The sequence below is a fragment of the Electrona antarctica genome, assembly GCF_951216825.1.
Source record: "Electrona antarctica genome assembly, chromosome: 11".
Classification (NCBI taxonomy): Eukaryota; Metazoa; Chordata; class Actinopteri; order Myctophiformes; family Myctophidae; genus Electrona; species Electrona antarctica.
The window spans coordinates 32,983,016-33,007,758 of record NC_136792.1 but is presented as its reverse complement, the minus strand read 5'-3'; the positions used below and the strand labels follow the sequence as shown (position 1 = coordinate 33,007,758).

At 43.5% G+C, this 24,743-nt stretch overlaps 1 protein-coding gene across 4 annotated transcripts in view; it reads left to right on the top strand.

The window, feature by feature from the left end:
* cntn5 (contactin 5) overlaps nucleotides 1-23,135 on the top strand; it is a 162,712-nt gene extending 139,577 nt beyond the window's left edge. For all 4 annotated transcript variants that reach the window (XM_079513507.1, XM_079513508.1, XM_079513509.1 and 1 more), the window contains 7 exons: nucleotides 2,685-2,755; nucleotides 16,456-16,690; nucleotides 17,286-17,395; nucleotides 18,535-18,721; nucleotides 19,275-19,387; nucleotides 19,506-19,677; nucleotides 21,942-23,135. In XM_079513507.1, coding sequence (XP_079369633.1) covers nucleotides 2,685-2,755; nucleotides 16,456-16,690; nucleotides 17,286-17,395; nucleotides 18,535-18,721; nucleotides 19,275-19,387; nucleotides 19,506-19,677; nucleotides 21,942-22,051 — 998 coding nt within the window. In that variant the 3' untranslated portion in view covers nucleotides 22,052-23,135. The remainder of the gene's footprint in view (nucleotides 1-2,684; nucleotides 2,756-16,455; nucleotides 16,691-17,285; nucleotides 17,396-18,534; nucleotides 18,722-19,274; nucleotides 19,388-19,505; nucleotides 19,678-21,941) is intronic.
* The last annotated feature ends 1,608 nt before the right edge of the window (nucleotides 23,136-24,743 follow it).

The following is a 24,743-nucleotide window of genomic DNA, read 5'->3' as shown; positions in this document are numbered from 1 at the left end:
CCCCGGCTGGCCTCTTGTTGCCTGGCGCGTCGCAGGGACCTTCCAAAGCCTGGTGATTTATTGCAGCTGCGGAGCTTACACAGCCACTGCCTGCGTGCGTCAGCAGCAGAGAAAGATGCTGCAGGGCCCCGTGGCCGCCGCATCGCCCTTGTTAACCCGTTTCATTTTAATTGGGAGGAGAGGACGTCGAGAAATAAGCTGCTTACATGAATTATGACAAGTTTAGCGCCGCATGCTAAAGAGGCCAGCCACACTCCTTTGCCCAAAGGCAGGACAGAAAAATAAACTATTTACAGTGGCTGGCTGGACAGAGTCTACTTGAGTCAGAATATTGTTATTAACTATTAGAAATATATTATTTTATTGCGACTGTAGGTCGCAGTTTACTATGAAAACCACCTGCATTTTCGGTTCGGTCGGCCGGTCATGCCTCCATATATGGTCACACCTCATGACATCACGCTCCATATATGGTCACGTCTTGTGTCATCATGCCCCATATATTATGGTCACGCCTCGTGACATCACGCTTCGTGACACGTCACGCCACCTTATATGGCCGTCTCCGTATATGAAGATCACGTAGCCATACATGGAGAAGACTGGACCCTTTACGGCGAGGTCGCTTCTCGCCCTCATCTTATAGGTTGACAAACTAGACATACTGTAGATACGCCTGCTTAAAATGACTCGGCTACGACTGAAGGTTGCTAGCCTAGCCGTCTGTTGCTATTTTGTACTTGAGTTCAAAACATTATGTTTTCTTTTTAGTACCAATGCATTGCTGTACTGAAATACAGATATTTTGCTAAAACAATTCAAAGATTAAGAATAATAGTAAAAATATGAGACTTGAATATGAGGCGTGTAGCATTGTGACATGTTGTGTGCTTGTAGATTTGCAATGTTCACTTTAATTGAAATGGAGTTTGAGTGGTTTATCCATAATGTACATTTCCTAGAAATGTAGGTGTCAAAAGTGCATTTGCCTCTGAAATGTGAAAGTGGAAACCTCATTATGTCCAAAACTTACTTTTCAGGATTCAAATAAGAAATGTATAAAAAGTAGCACATAGACTTGCTGATCTGCTACTTTTGATGCTGGTGTGTGATGCTGTAGTTAGTATGATCAAGGAGGGAGTTAATTACGAGAAAAAGTTTAAATGGAGATATAAGGTTTTTGCCCTGACGGCAACGAAATGTATCAAGTTACCGTCTGCCACTGACTATTCATGGCCAACAGAAACCCCCGGTGTGACGGCGTACAGCGAGCTGTCTGACTCACGCGGCTCGCTCATTTTCCCTCGTCTGGTGAAATATCATAATTACAAAGGTCGACGGTCACAGGGAAGTGGCTTATTTAATCTGTCCTATCTCCTCAGCGTAATTAACAGACTAATTGCTCTCATCTAATAGCAGTTCCTGCTCATCCATGCAGTCTGCTGAGCGGTAAAACGGGGTTCACCGACTGAGCAGCATATTATTTCGGTCCTTCCGTCGTCTTAACCCCGTCGTGAGAACAATCCTGAGCGTTAGTTTAAACTCGGAAATTCAGACACGACACTTAGGCCTAATGGATCCAATCAATTTAATACATTATATTAAAAATATTGCTAATTTTATAAAATAATTGATAAGTAGACCTATACTGATCCATATTTTGTATGTGTATAAGCTTGTATATAAAAACACACTTCTCAATTATTTGAAAAATGTAAAATGTAATTGGCCACAAAATTGCTAATTAATAAACCTCACTCTGAAAGTGTAAAATGTATATTGGGCCGGCTACTGTATATCACTGTTGTCAGGCAGAAACCTCTTATCTACATATTGTGTTTTTTCGTAAATTAATGCCCTACTTGATCATACTACAGCGTCACACAAAAGCATCAAAAGTAGCAGAACTGCAAGCTCGATTTTGTAAATCCGGTACTTTTGTACTTTTAATTTGAATCCGGAAAAGTAACAGTTTTGGACATAGGCTATGAGGTTTCCACCCGACAGAGGCGATATATAAGAGAGAGAGAGAGAGAGACAATTTACAATTTTACAATTTAGGCATTTAGCAGACGCTCTTAATCCAGAGCGACTTACATTAGGCAGGAACAAAAGTATGGGAATACATCACATATATAAAATGCATTTATCAAGAAACATGCGTAAGCTAAGAACAGAGAGAGAGAGAGAGAGAGAGAGAGAGAGAGAGAGAGAGAGAGAGAGAGAGAGAGAGAGAGAGATCCAATGGTCCCACCGTAGGTAGGTAGGTCAGGATTTCTTTACTTTTGTATAGGTCGGTCGGTCGGTAGATTGAGGATTGCTCGATGCTAGTACAGCAGACTGACTTTTAATAGGGAAACAGCAACGTTTCGGCCTATGCGGCCTTCATCAGGCTATCTTTAGACTATCATAAAGATAGTCTGATGAAGGCGGTATAGGCCGAAATGTTGCTGTTTCCCTATTAAAAGTTGGTTCACTGCATTTAAAGACAGTGTGCGGTGCCTTTTTCATCGTCAGGCACCGTACCCTCTCCTACGCACCTGTCGCCTGTAGGTGTGCAAAAGCCTTGCTTTTTATTAGTACAGCAGACTGAAAACTGTATAATATTCCTCTACAGTTTCAGAGTTTGTCAAAGTTCTCTTTGGTGTGGCAAAAAAAGCCAACTGACTCTTTGTGGTCTACAGTTCCCGCGGTGGCGCCGGCTAACGTCAGTGGAGGGAACGGACGGCGGCATGAACTGGTCATCTCCTGGGAGGTAAGGTTGATTTGGTTGATTTGATTAGATTTGTATTAAGGATTCCTGTTAGCTAGTGCAGGCACGGTCTTTGGGGCAGGCGAGACAGTTCCCCACCTATGGCGCCAGGTCAGTAGGGGTGCTGTGTAATAATAAATAATAAATAAATAAAATAAAATACAATTGCTGGTGGGTGCCCAGGCACCGCCTCCCCACAAATAAACAAGAATAAATACACTTTGCACCCCTGTTCTGTCCTCACAATAACAATGTCTCATCTGCTGCAATGCCTGCTTTAAGTGGGGGATGTCGTCACACACTTGACTTAACAGTTAACAGGCAACCCAAAAAGCCGTGTTGTAGGTAGTTTCCTTCTACTCCAAGCCCCGAGGTGGAAAGCCGGGTCGAATAAAGACATGGGTCCACTACACATGGCTTTGTTTATATTCTGCAAGCATAGATCCCTCGTCTGGTTCGACCAAAAAAAGGTAAAAACACTGTCTGGAATACACTGGTGGATTAATTAATACATGGCTGTCCTGGCACGCTGTCTTCAAGACTAGAGTGAAGAGAGTATAATAAGAGAGTATTGAACAGCACTTTTTGTTATCAATAGGCTATTCAAATCTCATACGTTTTATTTGATTAAATCCTCCACAAGGATAGGTATAGTATAGAACCGTCCTATAAACTTTCCCAAAAATGTCCAAATATCCGGACACTAAGCTGCGGTAGTTGTTTTTATTCACTGAGATAAAGTAAAACAGTAGGCCTACTGTATAAACCACTTTTATTTTCAAGATTATTTCTCTGTCATTGATCCTGCTGATACTAACACATACACAGTACACAGACCGCTAATAATCTCGCATTGGGCGCAAAACCGAATTGGACCGGGGCTGAGTTGGTGCCATGGCAACCAGCTAGTCTTCCTATGAAAAAATAAGGCTGAACAAAAAAATGAATTACTTTACAGTGTTAAATACAGTTTTCGTTTAGTTTTAGAAGTTAATTTACTGTAGGCTATATGCAGTAAATTGCAGTAAATCAAGGCAGTTATACGTTTATTTAACAGGAACAATACAAAAAACAACGCGTCAAGTTATGAAAACATGAAACCGTTGCATTGGGGCTTATAGCCGAGGATAATTTGCGACCCCTGTCCCTGGTTAGATCTTTCTATACAAATATCTACCTAATAAAAACTATCATTTACAAAAAGGACATGCAAGAAGCTCTAATCTAAAGTACAAAAGCGGAGGAGGCTCGCCAAATCTCTAATGAAACTAAAGTGCATTTATTGAGTCAATTATCTCCTTCTCCATCATTTGCTGGTACGGAAACCTGAACATAAAGGACAAAAACCACCTTGGTAGGATTGTGAGAACGGCCTCAAAGATAGTCAGAGTAAATTTCAGCAGCCTGGATCATGTCTTTAAAAACCAGGTGCTTAAGAAAGCCAAGTCCATTTGTACGGACAACTCCCATCCCCTCAGCTCTGAGTACAGGCTGCTTCCTTCGCCTAAAGGTTCCAGGGGCCAAACGTTACAGGTATAAATTCTCCTTCGTGCCTGTTTCTATCCAGGCTCTAAATGCCGATAGAAGGAGGAGGTTATGAATTTCCATTGCTACACTTAAACCTTGAACTGACATCCTGTTTTTATTTTCTTATGTGTACCATGTTTTTTTTTTACTGTGTTTTATGTGATTCATGTGTCTGCCTGTTATGCTTTGCTGTAAACCAAATCGCCCTTCGGGGACAAACAAATAAATGAACCTGAACCTGAACCTGGAGTGGGAGGGAAGGTCCTCTGCTCACTGTGACATGCTCAGGTGCTTATAGAGACAAAATACAACCACCCAAGTTATATTAACATTCTCTAACTTTAATAGACTACGGCGCACAGGGTGAGGGGTTGGAAAGTGACACTAGAAAAAGAAGAAAACTGATGCAGAGCCTTGGCTTGAAACGTTGTCAATAATTTGCATTGGAACTGATGGTGTTTTTTTTCTCTCTTCTTTTTCTGACATTAACATTCTCTACCATACAGATTGGACAAATTTAAAATGTATTAATGAAAAAATAAATTCATACTGCCGATTTAACCATGAGTTACATATGCTGCTGACCTGCAGTCCAAAACGCCAGTATTGATATTATGTGCTCTAAAACGGTGGTTCTCAAAGTGGGGTCACTGGGGGACATAACATATTTTCAGGTGAGAGTCCGTGGCCAAATAATTTACATATATTTGAGGGTCCTTGGCACGACAAAAGGTTTGAGAACCACCGAAAAACACTGTTGACCTCCAAACGCAGCATAGCACAACAGGCAGCTGTACTCCATTGTACTGTACTGTATTGTACTGTATTTTAGCATTCAATACATACTTGAGTGGAAAAGCACACATGTGACATGCCTTGTGAGCTTTAAAGCATCGATCGAGGCTTTGAAATGCAAGTAAAAACAACTGAACCAACTATACACAGCGTGTTATAAATCCCGTGCACCAATCAGTGGGATCATGGATCCAACAAACGGGTTTCACGTTAAGCCTTTGTGTTGAGACACCCCCAGGGGGTCCTTGATGAGGTCCCACAGGGTCCCCAGCTTTAATGGTTGATAGTTATGAACCCAATACACTCTCAGAGCTAAATGAACACTGAGTATTGTACAGTGGAGTGGGTCCCATGGGAGATAAAATTGTATAATTGCATATTGTCACTGTTGGGCAGAAACCTCTTATCACCATAATGGTGTATTTTTTTAGGGGGGGGGGGGGGGGATATTAATGCCCTACTTCAACATGCCCTACTAGTACTATACAGTATCACACAAAAGTAGAGAAAATAGCCAATCGATCTGCACATTTTTGCTATTTCAGATTTTTTTTTGTCATAAATTGAAAGTGGTTAAGATCCATTTGAAACACAGGTTTCATTCATTCATTCATTCATTTTCTGAAAACTAACGGTTTGGGACATACAAGGTTTCCACCCAACAGCGACAGTATCAATTCAAACGTGGTTCTTAGAATCACTAGTATGTGCTACTTGAATGGCCACTGATAACCTACCCTACCTGCTAGAGGAGTGTGAGTTCAATGATCACACAGTTTGGCCACTGATAACCTACCCTACCTGCTAGAGGAGTGTGAGTTAAATGATCACACAGTTTGCCATTCATTAAATACCTTCCCTTGCCTCTTCTTTTTTTTTTTGCTTGCGGAATATCTGTCAGAAATTATTAAGGTGATAAAGGCCAGCTGATGGACGAGGCTTCCCCACGCTGGGTTTAGTAAAGCATGAAGGGAAACCGCTTTGGTTATTAATGACAATCTTTAACATGCATGTACAGATGATGCCATTAGTTCATACCCAGCTGCACTCACTTGAGTTGAGAAATGTAAAGTCTGTTGTACAGACTTTAGTTTTGAGTCTTTTCCCCCCGTGAGGTTGGTTCTGTAGCGATGGGATGGTATAGGATAGGCGTTATCATTGTTTATTGCTCTAATAATAACACAAACAAAATCAAACATAAAGAATCCTAATGCATGGTGTCTAGGGGCGGGACTTCCGTCGTATGCACTTTAGAAACAATCTTTTCCTTTTGCAACCCATTTTTTCCACCCAGTGTCAATATTATCTAATGTAATCCTGGGCGCTACACTTCCTCTGCCAACCTGGGGAGGGCAGCGGACTGACCTCATGCTTCCTTCTATGCATGAGGAGTCCAAGCTGCTTCTTTTCACCTGACAGGGGGGAGTTTCCCCGGTTGGACGTAGCGCGTGGAAGGAACACGTTATTCCAACCAGTTCCTTTCCCTTCCATCAGGCGCCCCGGCTGGCCAGGGGGAGGCAGTTTAGAGACCAGGATTACTGCATGGTTTTTGTGAGGGTACCTACCCTAGGGGACACGGGGAGAACATGCAAACTCCACACAGAAAGGCCCTTTTGCCAACCCCACCTCGGGTATGGGCGAAATGGTAAAACTGCTAGGTCTTGTCTTGCCTAGCATGGGCTGCAAGGGGTTAACAAAAGTGGCATTTTAAGAGTTTTAAAGGACGACTTATCCTATTCCTTTAAGCATACCGGTATATCGTGATAATATTGTTAATCACAATCATTTTGGCAACAATAATTGTGATGTGAAATTTTCTGAATCGTCCCATAGTTGGTGGTTGCCGTCTCGGTATCATCAAGGCAGGGTGGAAAAAAAACATCTCATTTAAGTGTCAGTAGCTGAGTGCAGAAAAGAAAAGAACAAGAGATCAAGAGTCTATAGAGGTTCTGGAGATGAAAAGCAGGTTGAATTCTTTTATTTGTGGGATTTGATGTTGTGTTCAAAGGACGGAGTGGATTGATGGCAGATTTGCCCTGCGGTCCCGGCGATCAGAACCCTCTTAAGTTTGATCATGCCTTTGTAGTACTGCTATAGCTGGACAGCTTGCAGTTTAGTTCTGTATGATTCAGTGTCGACAGCAGATCTACAACCTCGAAACGCACCGCTTCACGCCACGTTCAGTGCTTGTAGGTCTGATACTTTTGATGCGTTAGTGTGATCAAGTAGGGTGTTAAAGGAGAATTCCGGACTAGCCATTTTCTTACCTTAATCTGATGTTATTATATCCAAGAACGAGTGGTACAGGTGAAAGACTGAGCATGCACGGTGTGTTTAACGGTAAATCGGCAACTACAGCAGCCCATTTGGAACAAAACACAGAGTTATGGGACATTATGAAATAAAGATGTCTACAAAATCTTTCTTGGTGGGTTTAACAGAGTAAAACTCATGCACGAGGTCTTTTTTTAAAGTCATCTTCCTCCTAGTATATAATCATAATAACTGATGCTCATGGGGTTTCTTTTTTAGTGTGTATGTGTGTGGGGGGGGTACACAGCACTGCGTATTTAAGAGATATGGTGGTAGTTAACTTTCAATCTCAGAACAGTCCCCTTTCTTGGAGGCGGATGCGTTCATGAGCATCTGTTGTGTAATGTGCCGGCCATCGCACAATTTAATCATAGCCTCACGCCAAGTGAAGAGGGTATTATATAGCGTTGAAACGTCTGTCACAAGAGCTACGGTAGCAGCACACCTCTGGCTCGGGGCCAGGTTCCGAGGGGCGAGGGACGACGTGTGCAGATGAACAACAACACTGCAGGGCCTGCAGATGAAGGATCTATTAGCAGGGGAGTGGCGAACAGATGTGTGAGGGAAGCAAGGGTTATTCTTGTAGTTATTAAGTATGGGAACCCAACTGTCACCCAGGAAAATAACCTTCACATGAAGAGAAGTGCACCTCTGTGAGACATTAAAGGGGGGGGCGGCGAAGCCCCCCTCCCCATTCCAGATGGGCTGTTGGTGTTTAGGTCCTGGGACACACTTGATTGCTCACTATTTATATCCAGTCACGGAATGTCATTATGGGTTGAGCTTATGGCATCGTCCCCATCTCTGTCTCTCTGTGTCTCTCTGTGTCTGTCTCTCTCTCTCTCTCTCTCTCTCTCTCTCTCTCTCTCCCTCCTCTCTCTGTGCTCTATTTTCGTCCATGCTAAACCTCTTATCCCTAAACTATACTGTGCCCTTTTGTACTACTTTACTACTATTTTGAAAATAATGTGAGTTGTACATTGGCTATTTTAACTATTCAAAAATGTTTTTCAAAATAGTAAAAAGAAGAAAAATAGCGTGGGATAAGGGGTTTAAGCATGGATGAAAATAGAGCCCCCCCCTATGTCTGTCTGTCTGTCTGTCTGTCTGTCTGTCTGTCTGTCTGTCTGTCTGTCTGTCTGTCTGTCTGTCTGTCTGTCTGTCTGCCTGCCTGCCTGCCTGCCTGCCTGCCTGCCTGCCTGCATTTCTTAGATTAAACTTTCATCTCATGAATCCAAGTGATTATTAGGAATAAAATCCAATATAACCGTGTCTAAAATAGAACCCCTAGAAAGCCCCTGTAAATGTCATCCAACCAGTGTCCCTGGTTGCTGTGAAACAGCATGGATTGTCTGCAAAGCACAATCCTCCAGTTAACTCATTCCCTGTCTAGATCGTCTTTTGATGTATTTTTATTGTTTATTGTTCTCCACCCGTCTGTATTGCTCTGAAGTCAGCGCGATTATGACTTCCAGGTCCTTGGTCTTGCTCAAACAGAAAGACATAACAATACAGAACAGGCACTGGCTGCATATTACCAACATGGCCAGTACAACACTGATACGTCAAAACAACACATCGACCACTGCAGTCGGTGGATGTCAACTTATATGCCAATGCCAGTCAGCCAGGTCAATATCGGCTGATATATCGGTGAATATTATTTAATTATTAGTATGTTCACTCTTTGTAATATTGGAAAGATATAGGGTCTCTTCCTTACTTCCTTCACAGGTCTTACCAATTATACTAGTAAGGTTCTCTATTTAAACTCAAGTAACCATGACTTTGAGAGCCACAGGTGTTGGTGTAGCCTTGTTCTTCCAGTGAGCCAACATGAACAATATCAGCACCCTGACTCTGTTTGACCTGAATGGAACAGAGCCTTCATTAGTATAATAAACTGTGAAGGAATTAAGGAGGAGGCCCAATTTCTTTCCAATATGGCTGCTGTGCATAGAGTCTATTCCTACACCGAGCAGCAAAGACAAAGGACAACGTGGCTATAGCTCTCTAAGCTCACCTGCCCGTTCGTTGCCAGTGGTGTAGGAGATGGTTACCCTTCAATAATTCCATCACAGTGCAGCAGAATCACACTATGTGGTGAAGCCCACATGCTTTTCACTCCGGCTGCCAATGTCTCCCATTCCCTAGCGTGCAGTGTCATTTACAGTCGTTTTCGCCGTGCCCTATTTCTTTCCCGGTTCCGGCTAAACGCTTCTGGAAATAAATCAGGAACTACTGCCGGTGATCAATGGAGATGAATATGGAAGGAGACGGAGCAGGACTGTTAGCCCTCTTTGGCAGTCAGGGCGTGATGTGAGCGGCGCGGCACGGCACTTCTGCCTCTCCAATCATCTGTGGAGCGCTGTCAAGAGCCCAGGACGGCTGGGCTGCGGAGGGCCAGGGTTATTAAGCAGGATGAATGACTAAACAGTCCGCGCCATTTCATTCAAGCGACTCATTAGATGAGACGGTGAGAGACCCGCTCCTTCAAACTGGGAGCCATTGCCAGGGCCATTAGCGGTGCCCCTGCAGCCACCATTGGCGAGCGCACAGCGAGAGGGAGGCCCCCTCAATTCCGTTCAGGAGTATCGCGGCTATACCTTGGCGAGGTAGACAGATGTTTATTATTATTATTTTGCCGTGTGATTCGGCATTCGACAAGGCGTGCCCCTGCCCCAGACTTCTCAGTAGAGATATCAATTCACTGTCCCCGCCTGTGCACCATATCATTGTTGTCGAGCAAATACCTCTTATGTCCATGTTTTTTTTCATAATGCCCTATTTCATCATACTGTACTACAGCGTCACGCAAAAGCAGCAGCTCTACAAGCGTGAAGCGTGGCGCAAAGTGTCGCGTTCTGAAATTGTCGGCCTGCTACTTCTGCTACTTTTGAGTTTGAATCCTGAAAAGTAGTGTTTTAGACATATGAGGTTTCCACCTGACAGACGATATCGAACATGTGTTAAGTGTGTAATGGCCATTATTATGCATCATCAAACGCACACCCAAATCTTTCTATTTAGTAAAACATAATAATATTGTCACTTTCGGGGAGAAAACGGCTGCCCAAAGTGTTGTCCAATGTGAAACTCGATTCACTTCCTGACCAGACTGAACATTAGGAATCCGGCTGGACTCCAGGCTCTGATTTTGGGACCTGTCTGTGTTCCAGTGAATCCAGTGTGCTTATTATTTTTGACACAAGCTCTTGTTTAATGGCCTACTTTTCATATGATAATTATTGATAAAACCCAGACTGAACCATTTCAATTTCAAATATGAATCAGACTGTGAGTTGAGTGAATCATTACTAGTAGTAACGATTCACTCAACTCAACAGTAGTAACTTACTACTGTTTTTTCTTTAGTTTTTGTTGTTTTTGGGTGTTTTTTTTAAAGAGGTAATGAAATGGAAAAATATGTTTTTTAACTTTTTTTTTTACACTTTTAGACCTTTTAGCCGATATGATGACCGTGGTCATCATATCAACATACCTAACAATGGATGCCAAAACAATGACAACATTTCCATTTGTGTGAATTTTTATATCAAAACGTCCATAAAAATCCAATTTTAATTACTTCCTTTGAACGAAAACATGTGTGATGACATATAAATAAATAAAACTTAATCTTGATTTGAATCACCTGTTTGATTCCTATGGCTGCGTATTCCTCCAAACACAGCTGATGTTGATTACAGAACTACTCTGTTTTAAATCTCATTCAAGATGACATTCAGACAGTGTATTACTCATTTTAAACATTTTAAACTTTTAAACTCAGCATGCTAGTAAAATATGTGTCAGAAAACATTATAGGTTAGAAATAAGCCACGTAGTAGCTCCATTCTCTGTATCTGAATTGTAATGTTTTGTAAACAAACAACTCCAGCGTCGTGGAGTTGTTTGTCCCATAGCCTGATGGGATGCGACACTCTGGTTCAGAAGCACACAGCCTTCCGTTTTAGACTGAAGTCCACCAAAAGCCATCGCACCTCGTCTTTAAGGGCTCATATTCCGTTGCCTCTCTCAAATGCTTTTACCAGTTCAGATATAATGTTGATGATGGAGGCTAATTGATTTTAGCTCAGCGTCCTTGTAATTAGGCAGTCACGGAGATGATTGGCCGTCATTTTAAAACGAAGTCCTGATGAGCGACATCACTCCACTCCCTCCCCCGCAGGGCAGGCCGGGTGGCTCATTTCGGCAATGCCTTTGGGAGACATGATTATTTTTACGTGTTAATGGCGCGACAGACTAGCAAACAAGCGTTACAGGTGTTTGTAACGCATTTGCTAAATTAATTGAATCTAGTTTGATTAAATGCGTAGCAGGTGTTTGAGACTGATCCCAATATCACCAATTTGGTAAAACAGCAGATGAGCATGACATTCCACAATTCGTCCACTGCACACAGAAACATTATTTTAACCTTTTTGTTTTTTACTGTCGTAAACGTAGCAATACCACAATACAATAGTATAAAATACTATAGTAGATACAATATATGGAGTTTAATTGGTTAATGTATGTTCTGTAATATTAATCTAAAATTGTAAAGTTTCTAGTAACTAACAACTGTAGTGGAATAAAAAAGTATTTTTCAAAAGTATCGAAACGCAAGTGAAGTAAAAGTACCTCAGAATTGTACTTTAGGTATACAGTACAGACCACCTCATCCATTTTCAATCCATTTTCTGAAATAGAAGCATATTTTGTTCTTGGAAAAAAAAAAAAAAAAAATAGTGAGTCTAGACCTAGTCTCGCATTGCCTCTCGCAATTTACAAATGCTTCCATCATACAGTCTGGAGCAACGGAAGAGCTATCATGAGTAAAATATAAAGCAGAAGTGGAGCCTCCTCCCCACTTTCGTTTCGTCTTTACAGTCGCGCGAATTTATCCCAAAATAAATAGAAATCATCTAAGCAACCTTGCTTATTAGCAGAAATGGAAATACAAAAATAGCTAGACTAGTCCAGACCTAATAGAGAAATAATTTGACCATCTTTTAATGAGCATTAGTGAGGAGTCGACTATATACCCAGTGGTGGAAAGTAACTAAGTATATTTACTTACTTATATATATTTACTTTACTTAAGTACAAATTTGAGGTATTTGTACTACAGAATTTCCGATTTCCAGTAGTTGCCAGTACCTTTACTTCTACTCCACTACATCTCAGAGCCAAAAATTTTACTTTTAATCCACTACAATTATTTTAAAACTTTATAGTTACTAGTTACGTTGGAGATTTTAATTTTGAAAACATAGCCTACATTAACCACTTCAACCCTATATACATTTCGGCCATTTAAAAATAGCAGATCTACAAACTCACTCAAGATCCACGAGCTTGTGAGCTCGTATAGATCTGCTATTTTCTAAAGATTTTGTACACATTTTGAATTTGTGAAATGGGACATTCTGCAACATGAGTACTTTTAGTACGTTGAGTACATTTTGATGCCGATACTTTTGTACTTTTACTTGAGTACATTTTTAATACGGGACTTCTACTTGTAATGGAGTACATCTACAGTACATTGCAGTATTAATACATTTACCTAAGTAACACATTTGAGTACTTTTTTCCACCACTGCGTATTATATCTTCATGAGGATCGACAGTGTGCTTACAGTAGCATATAGGAGCAGGCATCAGGAGTCAGGTCACACAGGCCGTCTCTGCTGGGAATGCATGGCGGCGCATGGTGTTTTCTAAGCCCGTTTATTTTTAGCAGTCTGCTGGTAGTCTGCCTGTTTCTGTTTCGAGGAATAATAACACAAGTGGCATGCTTAAGCTGTGCTGTGCTGAGGATGTCAGAATGCCCCGCGTGTGTGCCGCTATAACACCTTAGCCAGCCATCTGCCTGTTGTGGGATTTTTCCGACACACAAGAGGTCTATAGGAAAAACAGGAAATCTGCACGCACACACACACACGCACGCACGCACGCACGCACGCACGCACGCACGCACGCACGCACGCATGCACGTACACGCGCACACTCGGTAGAACGGGTGGAAAGGATACAAATCTGAACGTGTCGTAGGGGACTCCAATTCAATTAAATTGAGCGTTTTTGGCATGAGAAAACATGCCAATGGCCAATGTGTCTAAACGTAATAAAAAATGATCCTCTGATGCTTCCGGATCAGAGGACAGCTGAAAAAACTAATCCAAGCCGCGTTTGCATAATATAGAATTTATATATACTGTATACAAAAAAAAGTTTTCTGTTCCCAGATGTTTTTGGTGAAAACAAAATATATTCAACTGCAAATAGTTTCATTACATTTTCCAATTAAAGTAGAGACTCTCTTCTTTCTTTTTTTGATATTTCGTGTTTACATTTATATTCCGTGGGTCTTGAAAGACTAGTAGTAAAAATGCTCAAAAATGCTGGCAGTGTCATGCAGACTGTTCTAGAGAAACTGGCAGTCAATTAGTTAAAATAGTATACAGATTTAAAATGTGTTTAAAGGTAGCAGCTCCATTTATATGTGCAGTAGGTCTGTCTGTGTCAGAGGTCCACTCAGTACAGATAATGTTTATATGCAGTAGGTCTGTCTGTGTCAGAGGTCCACTCAGTACAGATAATGTTTATATGCAGTTGGTCTGTCTGTGTCAGAGGTCCACTCAGTACAGATAATGTTTATATGCAGTTGGTCTGTCTGTGTCAGAGGTCCACTCAGTACAGATAATGTTTATATGCAGTTGGTCTGTCTGTGTCAGAGGTCCACTCAGTACAGATAATGTTTATATGCAGTTGGTCTGTCTGTGTCAGAGGTCCACTCAGTACAGATAATGTTTATATGCAGTAGGTCTGTCTGTGTCAGAGGTCCACTCAGTACAGATAATGTTTATATGCAGTTGGTCTGTCTGTGTCAGAGGTCCACTCAGTACAGATAATGTTTATATGCAGTTGGTCTGTCTGTGTCAGAGGTCCACTCAGTACAGATAATGTTTATATGCAGTTGGTCTGTCTGTGTCAGAGGTCCACTCAGTACAGATAATGTTTATATGCAGTAAGTCTGTCTGTGTCAGAGGTCCACTCAGTACAGATAATGCAGGAAACTCAATGGTTAGTAGTCCATAGGGCGGTCCTATTCCATTGGCTAACATTTTTTTATCACAACAGTTCACACATCTTGCTGCTGTGTTTGCACATTGTTGAAGAGAAAAAAATCACATACCTACTGGGAGAAATACTCCCAGTAGGTATGTGATTCTCTTCTCTTCTCTTCTCTTCTCTTCTCTTCTCTTCTCTTCTCTTCTCTTCTCTTCTCTTCTCTTCTCTTCTCTTCTCTTCTCTTCTCTTCTCTTCTCTTCTCTTCTCTTCTCTTCTCGTCTTCTATTTCTTTTTTTGTTGTTGTCGTTGGTCATGTTTTCATAATCTGTGGGATGTGTGCTTCTCTGATGTCTCCATGCAAAACTGTAACGCAACGCTATCCGTGATTGGCCTTCATCAGAAGAGATCTAAATGTGGTTGCTTTCGGCTGGAAACCTCCACATGTCCAAAACTGTTGGTTTTCAGGATAAATACAATTAAATAAAACAGCAGATCTACAATGCAACACATTTTGAGCTGGTAGATCTGCTATTTTTGCTGCTTTTGTGTGATACTAACTGTAGTGGGATGGAGTGGAGTCACATCAGATATAGGCTAGTCAATCAAACATCCTCAATATCATGAATGTTATTTCCATTTGCAGAATAGACGTTAAAATAGGCAGTGCATTTATTGTATAAAGTCAATCAAACATTGTCACAGAGTCATAAAGATGGACTGCCAGTGCGGAGGTACCAAGTACATAATTTAGCCTACATTAATAGTTTGACTACAAACAAGTTATGAAAAGGTTATTACATTGAACAGTAAGAGACCTAAGATATAGTATACCAGCTCCTAATATTAAATCACAGCTGTATGTTATAGAACATAATGATTTAAAATTGTCATGGCCACCAACATATTCTACATCACATTATATACATGACAGGAATACTAATACGGTAAGACTACAGCACAACATTACATTTAGTCATGTGGGACATTTATGCAATTACAATTACAATTTAGGCATTTAGCAGAGGCTATTATCCAGGGTAAAAGTGCAAGACCAGTGTAAGAAACAAACAAGGTAAATCATCACGTAGAGTGCAGAGAGAACAATGTATTGTGTCTCAGCGTAACTAGGATACCAGGCAAACATCAAACACAGCATCTGTCTAAACAGCATATGGTAGGCTACTAAATCAAATTATGTACTTTAGTGATCAAGAAAGAACTATAATCTAAATTAAGAAGATTTCTTCACAATCCTTGTGAAGAAATAGGGCTAGTATATGTGGTGATATCACTGGGCGCAGTGGCATTTTGGGATAGGACTCGCTCAGTAAAGACTCAGTAATGAGTAATGATTAGGAGATTCCTGGACTGGAGGATTTTTGTTTTAATAAATTGGTCATGAACCACAAAGTCTAACAGCTGTCTGTTGGCTGATCCCAAGTTTTGGCTGTTGCTTGAGCTCAGCGGTCCCAATTGGCAGGTGCTTGAGTTTGTATATAAAAATACAGCCTGTGGCGTTTACATCATTTCCAAGAACGGATTACTTTTGAGCCCTTTCTTTCTCTTCTTTCTTTTCTTGTTGAGACACTAATAGCAAGCAGTATTGAATAGGAAAATGTACGCAAACTCAATTGCCTATAATTACAGGGGCTTTGGTGCCGGTAAGCTTGGATAGTACTTTAATCTGTGTCCATAAGCTCTCTCAGGTAATTGTGTCTATGGTCTCTGCCGGGTGGAAACCTCCAAGACTTCAAGACTTCAAATTCCAAAACAGCAAAAGTAGCAGATCGGCAATCGCTTCCCGTCGCATTTTGAGCTTGCGATTCTGCTACTTTGTATGCCTTTGCATGACGCTGTAGTTACTAGTCAGTAAATGATCAAGTAATTTACGAAAATACACAAATAGTTAAAGGAGATAAGAGGTTTTCTGCCTGACGATAGCAACGACAAGCTTCTTTCGTCCCTGTGAACGTGTCTCTCGTCAGCCCGTGTCGGAGGAGTTCCAGAACGGCGAGGGGTTCGGCTACATCGCGGCGTTCCGCGCCAACGGCACGCGAGGCTGGAAGGAGAAGATGGTGACGTCGGCCGACTCCACGACCTACAAGTACCGCGACGAGACCTTCCCGCCCCTCACCCCGTTCGAGGTGAAGCTGGGCGTCTACAACAACAAGGGAGACGGGCCCTTCAGCAAAGTGGTGACCGTGTACTCCGCCGAAGGGGGTGAGCTGGTTGTTTTTCCAATGTTTGTGGTTTTTGGATTTGCGTAGGGCGGTGGTGGTTCTAAAAGTGTGCTAATGGACCCCAATTAGCACACTCTCAGGGGTTACAAGGGGGTTCTCTGCTAAATGATTGAAGCATGTGCTTCAATGTGTTATATAGGGGTCTGTGGCCTAATGCACTGGTTCTCAGACTTTCTCATGTCAAGGACCTCCAAATTGATGTATGTATGTATTTTGGCTGCGGACCCCATCTAAATATATTCTTGACCACCATACAAGATTTGCTTTTTCAAAAATATTTATAATTTTGTAACTTTTTTTCAAAATAGCAGATCTACAAGCTTGTAAATAGCCTATTTATGTTGGATTAAACCGATGCTATATTAATGAACTAATTTAGCTGCAGGGGACCCCTGGAACCCTCTCAAGGACCACTGGGATCCCCGTACCACACGTTGTGAACCATTGGCCTAATTGATAATAAAGTTAAGTGAGAAAGTTTGAGAAGCACCGTTGCAGGCGTCTCCACAGCGCCGCCGTGTTGACTCACTGTCTGTCTGTGGGGTTGCTAAAGTTCTCAACGCTCTGTTGCTCAGAGCCCAGGGAAGCCCCACTGGATGTGAAGGCTGCCAGCATCTCTGCGTCGGAAATTAGGGTCACTTGGAAGCCACCCAACCCTGGCCCTGGAAGACCGAGAGGATATGAGGTGTGTGTGCGACTGTGCGTGCGGGCGTGCGTGCATGCGTCATGCCTGCACCTGCATAACACATGTGTGCATGTGTACGTGTGTGTGTTAGTTTCAGTGCATGCGGGTGTGTGTGTGTGTGTGTGTGTGTGTGTGTGTGTGTGTGTGTGTGTGTGTGTGTGTGTGTGTGTGTGTGTGTGTGTGTGTGTGTGTGTGTGTGTGTGTGTGTGTGTGTGTGTGTGTGTGTGTACATGTGTGTGGCGTACTGTGCTCATGCTCGTGCATGCACCTATTTATACGATCGCTGTGCAACGTTGTAACTAGCCCTGGTCCAGTGCGTTAGTGAACTCGCTAACACACTGGATCAGGGCTATTTTGTTGTCAACTTATTGAAAGTCAGTAGCCAGTTCAACTCTGGCATGGGACGGCAGATGCTGTGTGTGTGTGTGTGTGTGTGTGTGTGTGTGTGTGTGTGTGTGTGTGTGTGTGTGTGTGTGTGTGTGTGTGTGTGTGTGTGTGTGTGTGTGTGTGTGTGTGTGTGTGTGTGTGTGTGTGTGTGTGTGTGTGTGTGTGTGTGTGTGTGTGTGTGTGTGTGTGTGTGTGTGTGCAGAGCATACTGTACGTGCGTGTGTCAGAGCCTGCTCCTACCTGCTGCATAGATTTAGACCTGCACTCACCTTTGATTGAAAATGAATTACTAGGCGTCATCTTAATGTAGAAAGCTGCCTAAAGCCTTCCGTATCAAAAGCTTGTCTGATTATGTCAATTTGTCGGATTAACGGTCGTTTTATTGAATGCAGTTAATACTGGGATATGAAATTTTGTTCATATATCGTGCAGCCCTATAATGCTAATTTCTTACCCAACAGTACATGAATAATGCAGGACAAAAATAATATAATATAAGAGCACACGCACACACACACACACACACACACAGTCTCACACACACACACACACACACACACACACACACACACACACACACACACACAAACACACACACACACACACACACACACACACACACACACACATACAGCTACCCGCACAAAAGTCAAGTCTTCAGTCTACTGTGTGTCCCCCATGGGGAGAATTAATCAAGGACATGCATGAAGCAGTATTTTAAAATACTATTGTCTGTCCGTATACGTTCGCAGGTCGCCTACTGGAAAGACTCGGAACAGGAGGAGGAGGCGAAGAAGAGGAGAACGGTCAAAAATGAGACGTCTGTGGTGGTGACGGGTGTGGAGGGCAACACCCTCTATCACATCACAGTGAGGGGCTTCAACAGCATCGGGCTTGGGCCCGCCAGCTCGGCCATCGCGACCCACACCAGAAAAGCCCGTGAGTTTTGCAATTGAGCGCCTGTGAAGACCTCTATTCTGCAGCACGTTCGATAAACACAATTGTTTTGATTAACTTTTTTCTGTTTTAAAATGTGATGCTTGTTAATGTCCAGGCCTTGTCTGTTTGGACTGGAGGCAGTGTTAAAATGTTGCACAATATCATTACTAGCATTTTTGACTAACTTTCATTATATTTCAAGATTTTTCAAAGAATTTCCAAAATAGTGAAAATAAACAATCTACAAGTTCATAACATGTCGATATGCTTTGGTTTGCTATGCGGAAATGTCTGTAGGGCTAATGTGGTTCACATTGTGTGCGTGTGTGCGTGCGTGTGTGCGTGTGTGCGTGTGTGCGTGCGTGCGTGTGTGCGTGCGTGCGTGTGCATGTAGGGAGTCTCAGCTTCTGTCAGACGTAAGAAGGGGGGACTCCAAGGAAAAAATGGTTGTTAAAACCACAGCTATAAATGGAACAGAAGCAATTGACCTACTTGGTGGGAACTCCGTAATGCCTGTTAGTGCTCTATCTCTGACGCTCTCTCTCCCCTGCAGCGCCGGCGGAGCCCCCCGCCAACCTCATGTGGGTGCAAGAGGGCAACAATGTGTCGTTGAGCTGGGACCCGGTGAAGTCCAGAGACAATGAATCGGACACTGTGGGATACATGGTAAATGGAAATTCCACCATCCCATTATCGTAAATCATTGATTTCAGACTGAATAATGCAGTGAAACTAAATGAAAAGAGTGTCAGGCGAATGTTAAATGTGTGTCTCACACACACAGGTGTTCATTCGTCAGGAGGGACGGGGCCACCACAACCAGGTGGTCAGGACCATCAACCCGTCCACAGTGCTGTCCCTGCCAGAGGGAGGGACCTACATCATGGAGGTCAGGGCGGTCAGCGAGGGGGGGGAGGGGGCCGTCAGCTCCCACATCCGAGTCGTCACCTCGTCCGGTAAGGGGGGGGAGGAGGGGGGGGCATGGTGTTTCAACCACTGTATACTTGTGAGGCCATTTTTATGAATGCAATTTTTACGAATTGTTGCCATTTTTAGGTAGCCAATCAAGCCAATGTACAAGCTCACAACCCGGTTTTGTCATGCGGAACTGGTACACAACAACGTATAAATCAGGCATAACCAATGTAGACCAGTCAATCTAAGGTTTGACCCAAAAGAGATTGCAATAGTAATCGTTGAAGGTTTTTTATGATCCTTAGGGTCATCCAAATAACTGTGAAGTGTGAATGAAATAATTAGTGGATCATGGGGTTCAGTGGTTGAACGTTGGGGTTACCATTAACAACCTACTGTATAAGGCAAAACATCTAAACATTTCATTATGCTTTAAGTGGTATGTGATGTGTCAAACTAGGGGTTTTTCATGATTCTGAATCCATTGCAAGCATTAGTTTTACACGAAAATCACATTTGGGCACATTATTGGGCAAGTGGCTATGGCCGAATTTAGCCCAAGTTTTTGTTCAAAACTAATGCTTGAAATGGATTCAGAATCATGAAAACCCCCTAATCACATGCTACTTAAAGCATAATGAAAATTAGAATGTTTTGCCTTATATAGGTTGTTTATGGTACCCCGACTTTCAACCCCTGAATTCACCATGATCCACTAAATATTTCATTCACAATTTTTTGTATGTTATTTGGATGACCCTAAGGATCATAACACACACACACACACACACACACACACACACACACACACACACACACACACACACACACACACACACACACACACACACACACACACACACACACACACACACACTCAACTCTGCACAGTAGTCGGCCTTTATTGAGTCACCTCACCTAATGTGTCTGTGGAGTTTTCTTTGGCTTAATCCCGTTTTAATTACCTCTTCTCTTCCCACACAAACCATACTGTTGCACAGATAATTAACTTTCAAGGAGCACAGCCAGAGAACACCTAACATTTGCACTATATGGCTACACAGAGATTCTCAGGGCAAAGGAGAACAATAAAGGCCCATTCATAGTCTGGATTTTCGGTGGTGAGGTGAGGTGAGGTGAGGTGAGGTGAGTAAAAACAGAGAGGCGGTGGTGGTGGTTTGCTCTTCACCGCGGCTCGTGACGTCATGTTGTAGTTCAGTGGTCACCTCACCACCGAGAATCCAGACTATGAATGAGCCTTAAGGAAGACGGTTTCGTTGCCAATTAAAACAGTGGTTATTTTTTAGCCTGTGAACCAAAAGAGAAATTGTATGTCTCCCTGGGACCCAAACTAGTGAAAATAGCAGATCTACAAGCTCACAACACATCACTCCACGGGTGCTATGACAACGGGTATTACATACCACTGTAGGTTCCTGTAGGTTCTTGTAGGCGAATACAAACGGCCGAAATGAGTTTTCTTCGTCGGGTGGCTGGCATGGTGAGAAGTTCAGTCACGCGAGAAAGACTCGGAGTAGAGTCGTGCTTCTTCGCCTGAAAAGGAGACAGCTTCTCGGGCGTCTCCTTAGGGAGGTCCCCGAGGCACGTCCCACTTGGGAGGAGACCCCGGGGCAGACCAAGGCGCAGTTGGAGGAATCACATCGACTCACTGGCCTTGGAACGCCTCGGGATCCCCCAGGATGAAGTTATTAATGTTGCTCTGGAGAGGGAAGTCTGGAGCTCTCTGGGGGAGCTGTTGCCCCCGCGACCTGACTACGAATAAGCGGTTGAAGATGGATGGATGAATGGATGTAGATTCCCAACTTGCATCGTTCCCAACTTCCCAAGTAGGCCGGTGGCCGACGGGAACAGGTCTAGTTATTCATAAGTAACAGTTTGAGTTTGTAGCACCACCCTGGTCAAACCTATTTTTAGGCCAAGGATGTCATAGTTTAGTTGGTGGTGAAAACAAAAACATTCAAAGCGACATGTCAACAATCGTCTCTGTCAGGTGGAATCCTTATTATCTCCCAAACTTTTATATTTTATTTTGGATTTTTTTAGGCTTCAAATTCAAAAACAGCAAAAATAGCAGATCTACAATCTCGAGCTTGTGGATCTGCTACTTTTGATGCTTTTGTGTGACGCTGTAGTGTGATCAAGTTGTGTGATCAAGGTGTTAAATTACTGGACAAAAAGCACTAAGTTAGATAAGATAAGACGTTTTTGCCCGACAGCAACGCTATGCTAAAGGAAGTATTTCATTACTAAGACATGTCCTGTGGTGTCCGTCTGTCCTCCGCAGGCGTCCGAGCGAAGAGTGGCCAGCACTCGGCGTACCGCGGCCCGCCACGGGGCCTGACGTGGGCCGTGCATCTCCTGGTGGTTCTCCTGGTGCCTTGGGCTTGCTGTTGAGCGGGGAGCACATCCTTCCTTCTCCTAACAGACAGTCTGCTTTGCTTTGGCCTCGGCCGCGCCTCAGAGGGCCCTGGGAGGCTGCAGCCCAGAGGGTCTGCCACTGAACACATGGTATGGTCCACACTGTACATCTTTTAGTCTGATTTCTGGACTTTTATCCGTTGTTGTTGTTTCTTTTTTTCCCCTCTTTTTTTACGTCCCTCCCGGGCGTCGCGGTATAGTGCACAGGATGTCGAGAGACTCTTTCTTTTCTGACATTGTGCGATTTCACCCGCCGACGGACCGACCGGCATCTTCGTCACCTGTCACCCTTCTACTCCTCGGACCCTCGGACCCTGGGCTCACCCCCACCCACCACTACCGCGTGGCTCTCTGCAGAGCTCGGACCCTGACCTCACACCGACCCACCACTACCGCGTGGCTCTCTGCAGAGCTCGGACCCTGACCTCACACTGACCCACCACTACCGTGTGGCTCTCTGCAGAGCTCGGACCCTGACCTCACACCGACCCACCACTACCGTGTAGCTCTCTGCAGAGCGTGAACATTTTCTTGGAGAGCCGCACGCTGCCTCCGGTAACGCAGCAGGGATCAGCCGGTGTGTCCGTGTCTCTATCGTGACTCGATCTGCATCAGTTTAGCCCTCGGCTGTCCTAACAAGCAGCCTACGCTCAGTAGAGATAAGTGCATTGTTTTTCTTATTCACACATTGAGAGCGAGAGAGTGAGAGAGAGAGCGCGAGAGAAAGAGAGTACAGATAAAAATTACAAAAAACAACTTTTTTACGGTGCCGAAAATCTTACTACTGTATTTCCAGACTTGCTTTTTGTACGTTGTGTTACCTTTAGAGAAAAGAGAAAGAACAACAAAAAAAGAAGAAAAAACAGTGATATATGTCTGCTTTCGTCAAGGTATGTTTTGTTATTTTCTTTTGGTGGTTTTTCCTTTTGGTAGCGAGAAGCAAAACGCTTGGTGATCTGTTGACTGTTGGATGTACGGAGGTAGAACACAGGACCTGTTTGTAGCGTCCCAGCACATCGTTAGACTCTGCCTCTGTGCGGACTCAGCGGTGTCGGTACAAATAAACGTGATGTATATTTTTTAAGCGCGTGCGACTCGTCCTTTATTTTCTTCATGTGTCCTGCTCCGTGACAATGCAGAAACCTGTCGGATTCACTGTGTGCAGACAGGGGAAGAAGCTTATTAAGTGCATTCACTCAAGGACTGTACTGTGCAACAGATAGGTTGAAAATCGGCGGAGTGATCCTTTAATCCCCAGCGTTCGCCGGAAACAGCAGATCGTCGTGGCACGTCGTGAGCTTTTGTCGATCGGCTGTTTTCAGCGAAAGATTTCCCCACAATAGCAGAAAACAGGAAAGACACTAGTTTTAGCCGACAAAATGCTGTGCTGTTGAGTGAAACTGTGCACACCAGGTCATAGTAATGTATAATCAGTGAGTGTGGTTTGAGGCTATTTTCCAAGGGATAATTAATGGGGAGCAGATCATTATTGAGAAATAAACCCCCACAGGGTCTTATCACCCTGAAGGGGTTGTATTTCTCAATAATTACCATTGATTATCCTGCTTATTACACGGCTAATAAACACGGCATAAATTAGTACTCCATTATTTTTTGCCAGGTTACGGTGTGTCCAGTGCAACGCGGTCGCCTCGGAAAACAAGTGTTGAGAAAATAGAATACATATTCGGTTTATATATACCAGTAAGACGCCTGAGGGGGTGCACGCATCCGCATGGGTGACAGACTGCTGGGCGAGCGCTGGCGCTTTGGAATGGGGGGTCAGATCAACATATCCGCCTGGGTGACAGCAGACTGCTGGGCGAGCGCTGGCGCTTTGGAATGGGGGGTCAGATCAACATATCCGCCTGGGTGACAGACTGCTGGGCGAGCGCTGGCGCTTTGGAATGGGGGGTCAGATCAACATATCCGCCTGGGTGACAGCAGTAGCCTGGCTAATAAGCCAGACTAATATCACACAACACTGTCGCGGTATATCAGTCTGGGCTGGCTCCACTTGGATTTCATTTCCCGGGGAACATTTTCTCTTTGACGCAATTGGTCAGAGCTACTGTCAGTCAAAAGTCTCAAGCATTGAACGTCACTGTACCAAAGCCCGCCCATATTGCATACCGTGTCCCGATTGGTCCGACCTGTTCTCGATTGTAGGAAAGAGGCGTGCTACTGAGCCTCGCCAGACCGAAATCCGCTGGTAGGCAACTTTTTTTTTGCCAACGGCTGATTCGGTCTGGTTTATTAACCAGGCTATGACAGCAGACTGCTGGGCAAGCGCTGGCGCTTTGGAATGGGGATCAGATCAACATATGGAATGAATTCTGTACTGGCTATATATGGAGCGTGTCTTGAGTGTCTTGATGAGGTCAGATCAACATATATAATGTCAGAACATATATGGAGATCTAAGGGTGGCAGTGGGCAGTGTCTTGAGTGTACAGGGTTTGATGAGGGCCCAGGTAGGGCCGGGCCTTAATTTTCAGGCCTAGTTTTCGCCGGAGGTCAGATGTAGAGTTGCTGGACAATTTTGGTGACATCAGGGATCTCCATATATGAGCTTAATATTGATGACATCAGGGATCTCCATCCCTGATGATGTCATGTGATGTCATGAGGCATGCCCATATATGGTCAACATTGATCATGCATGTGG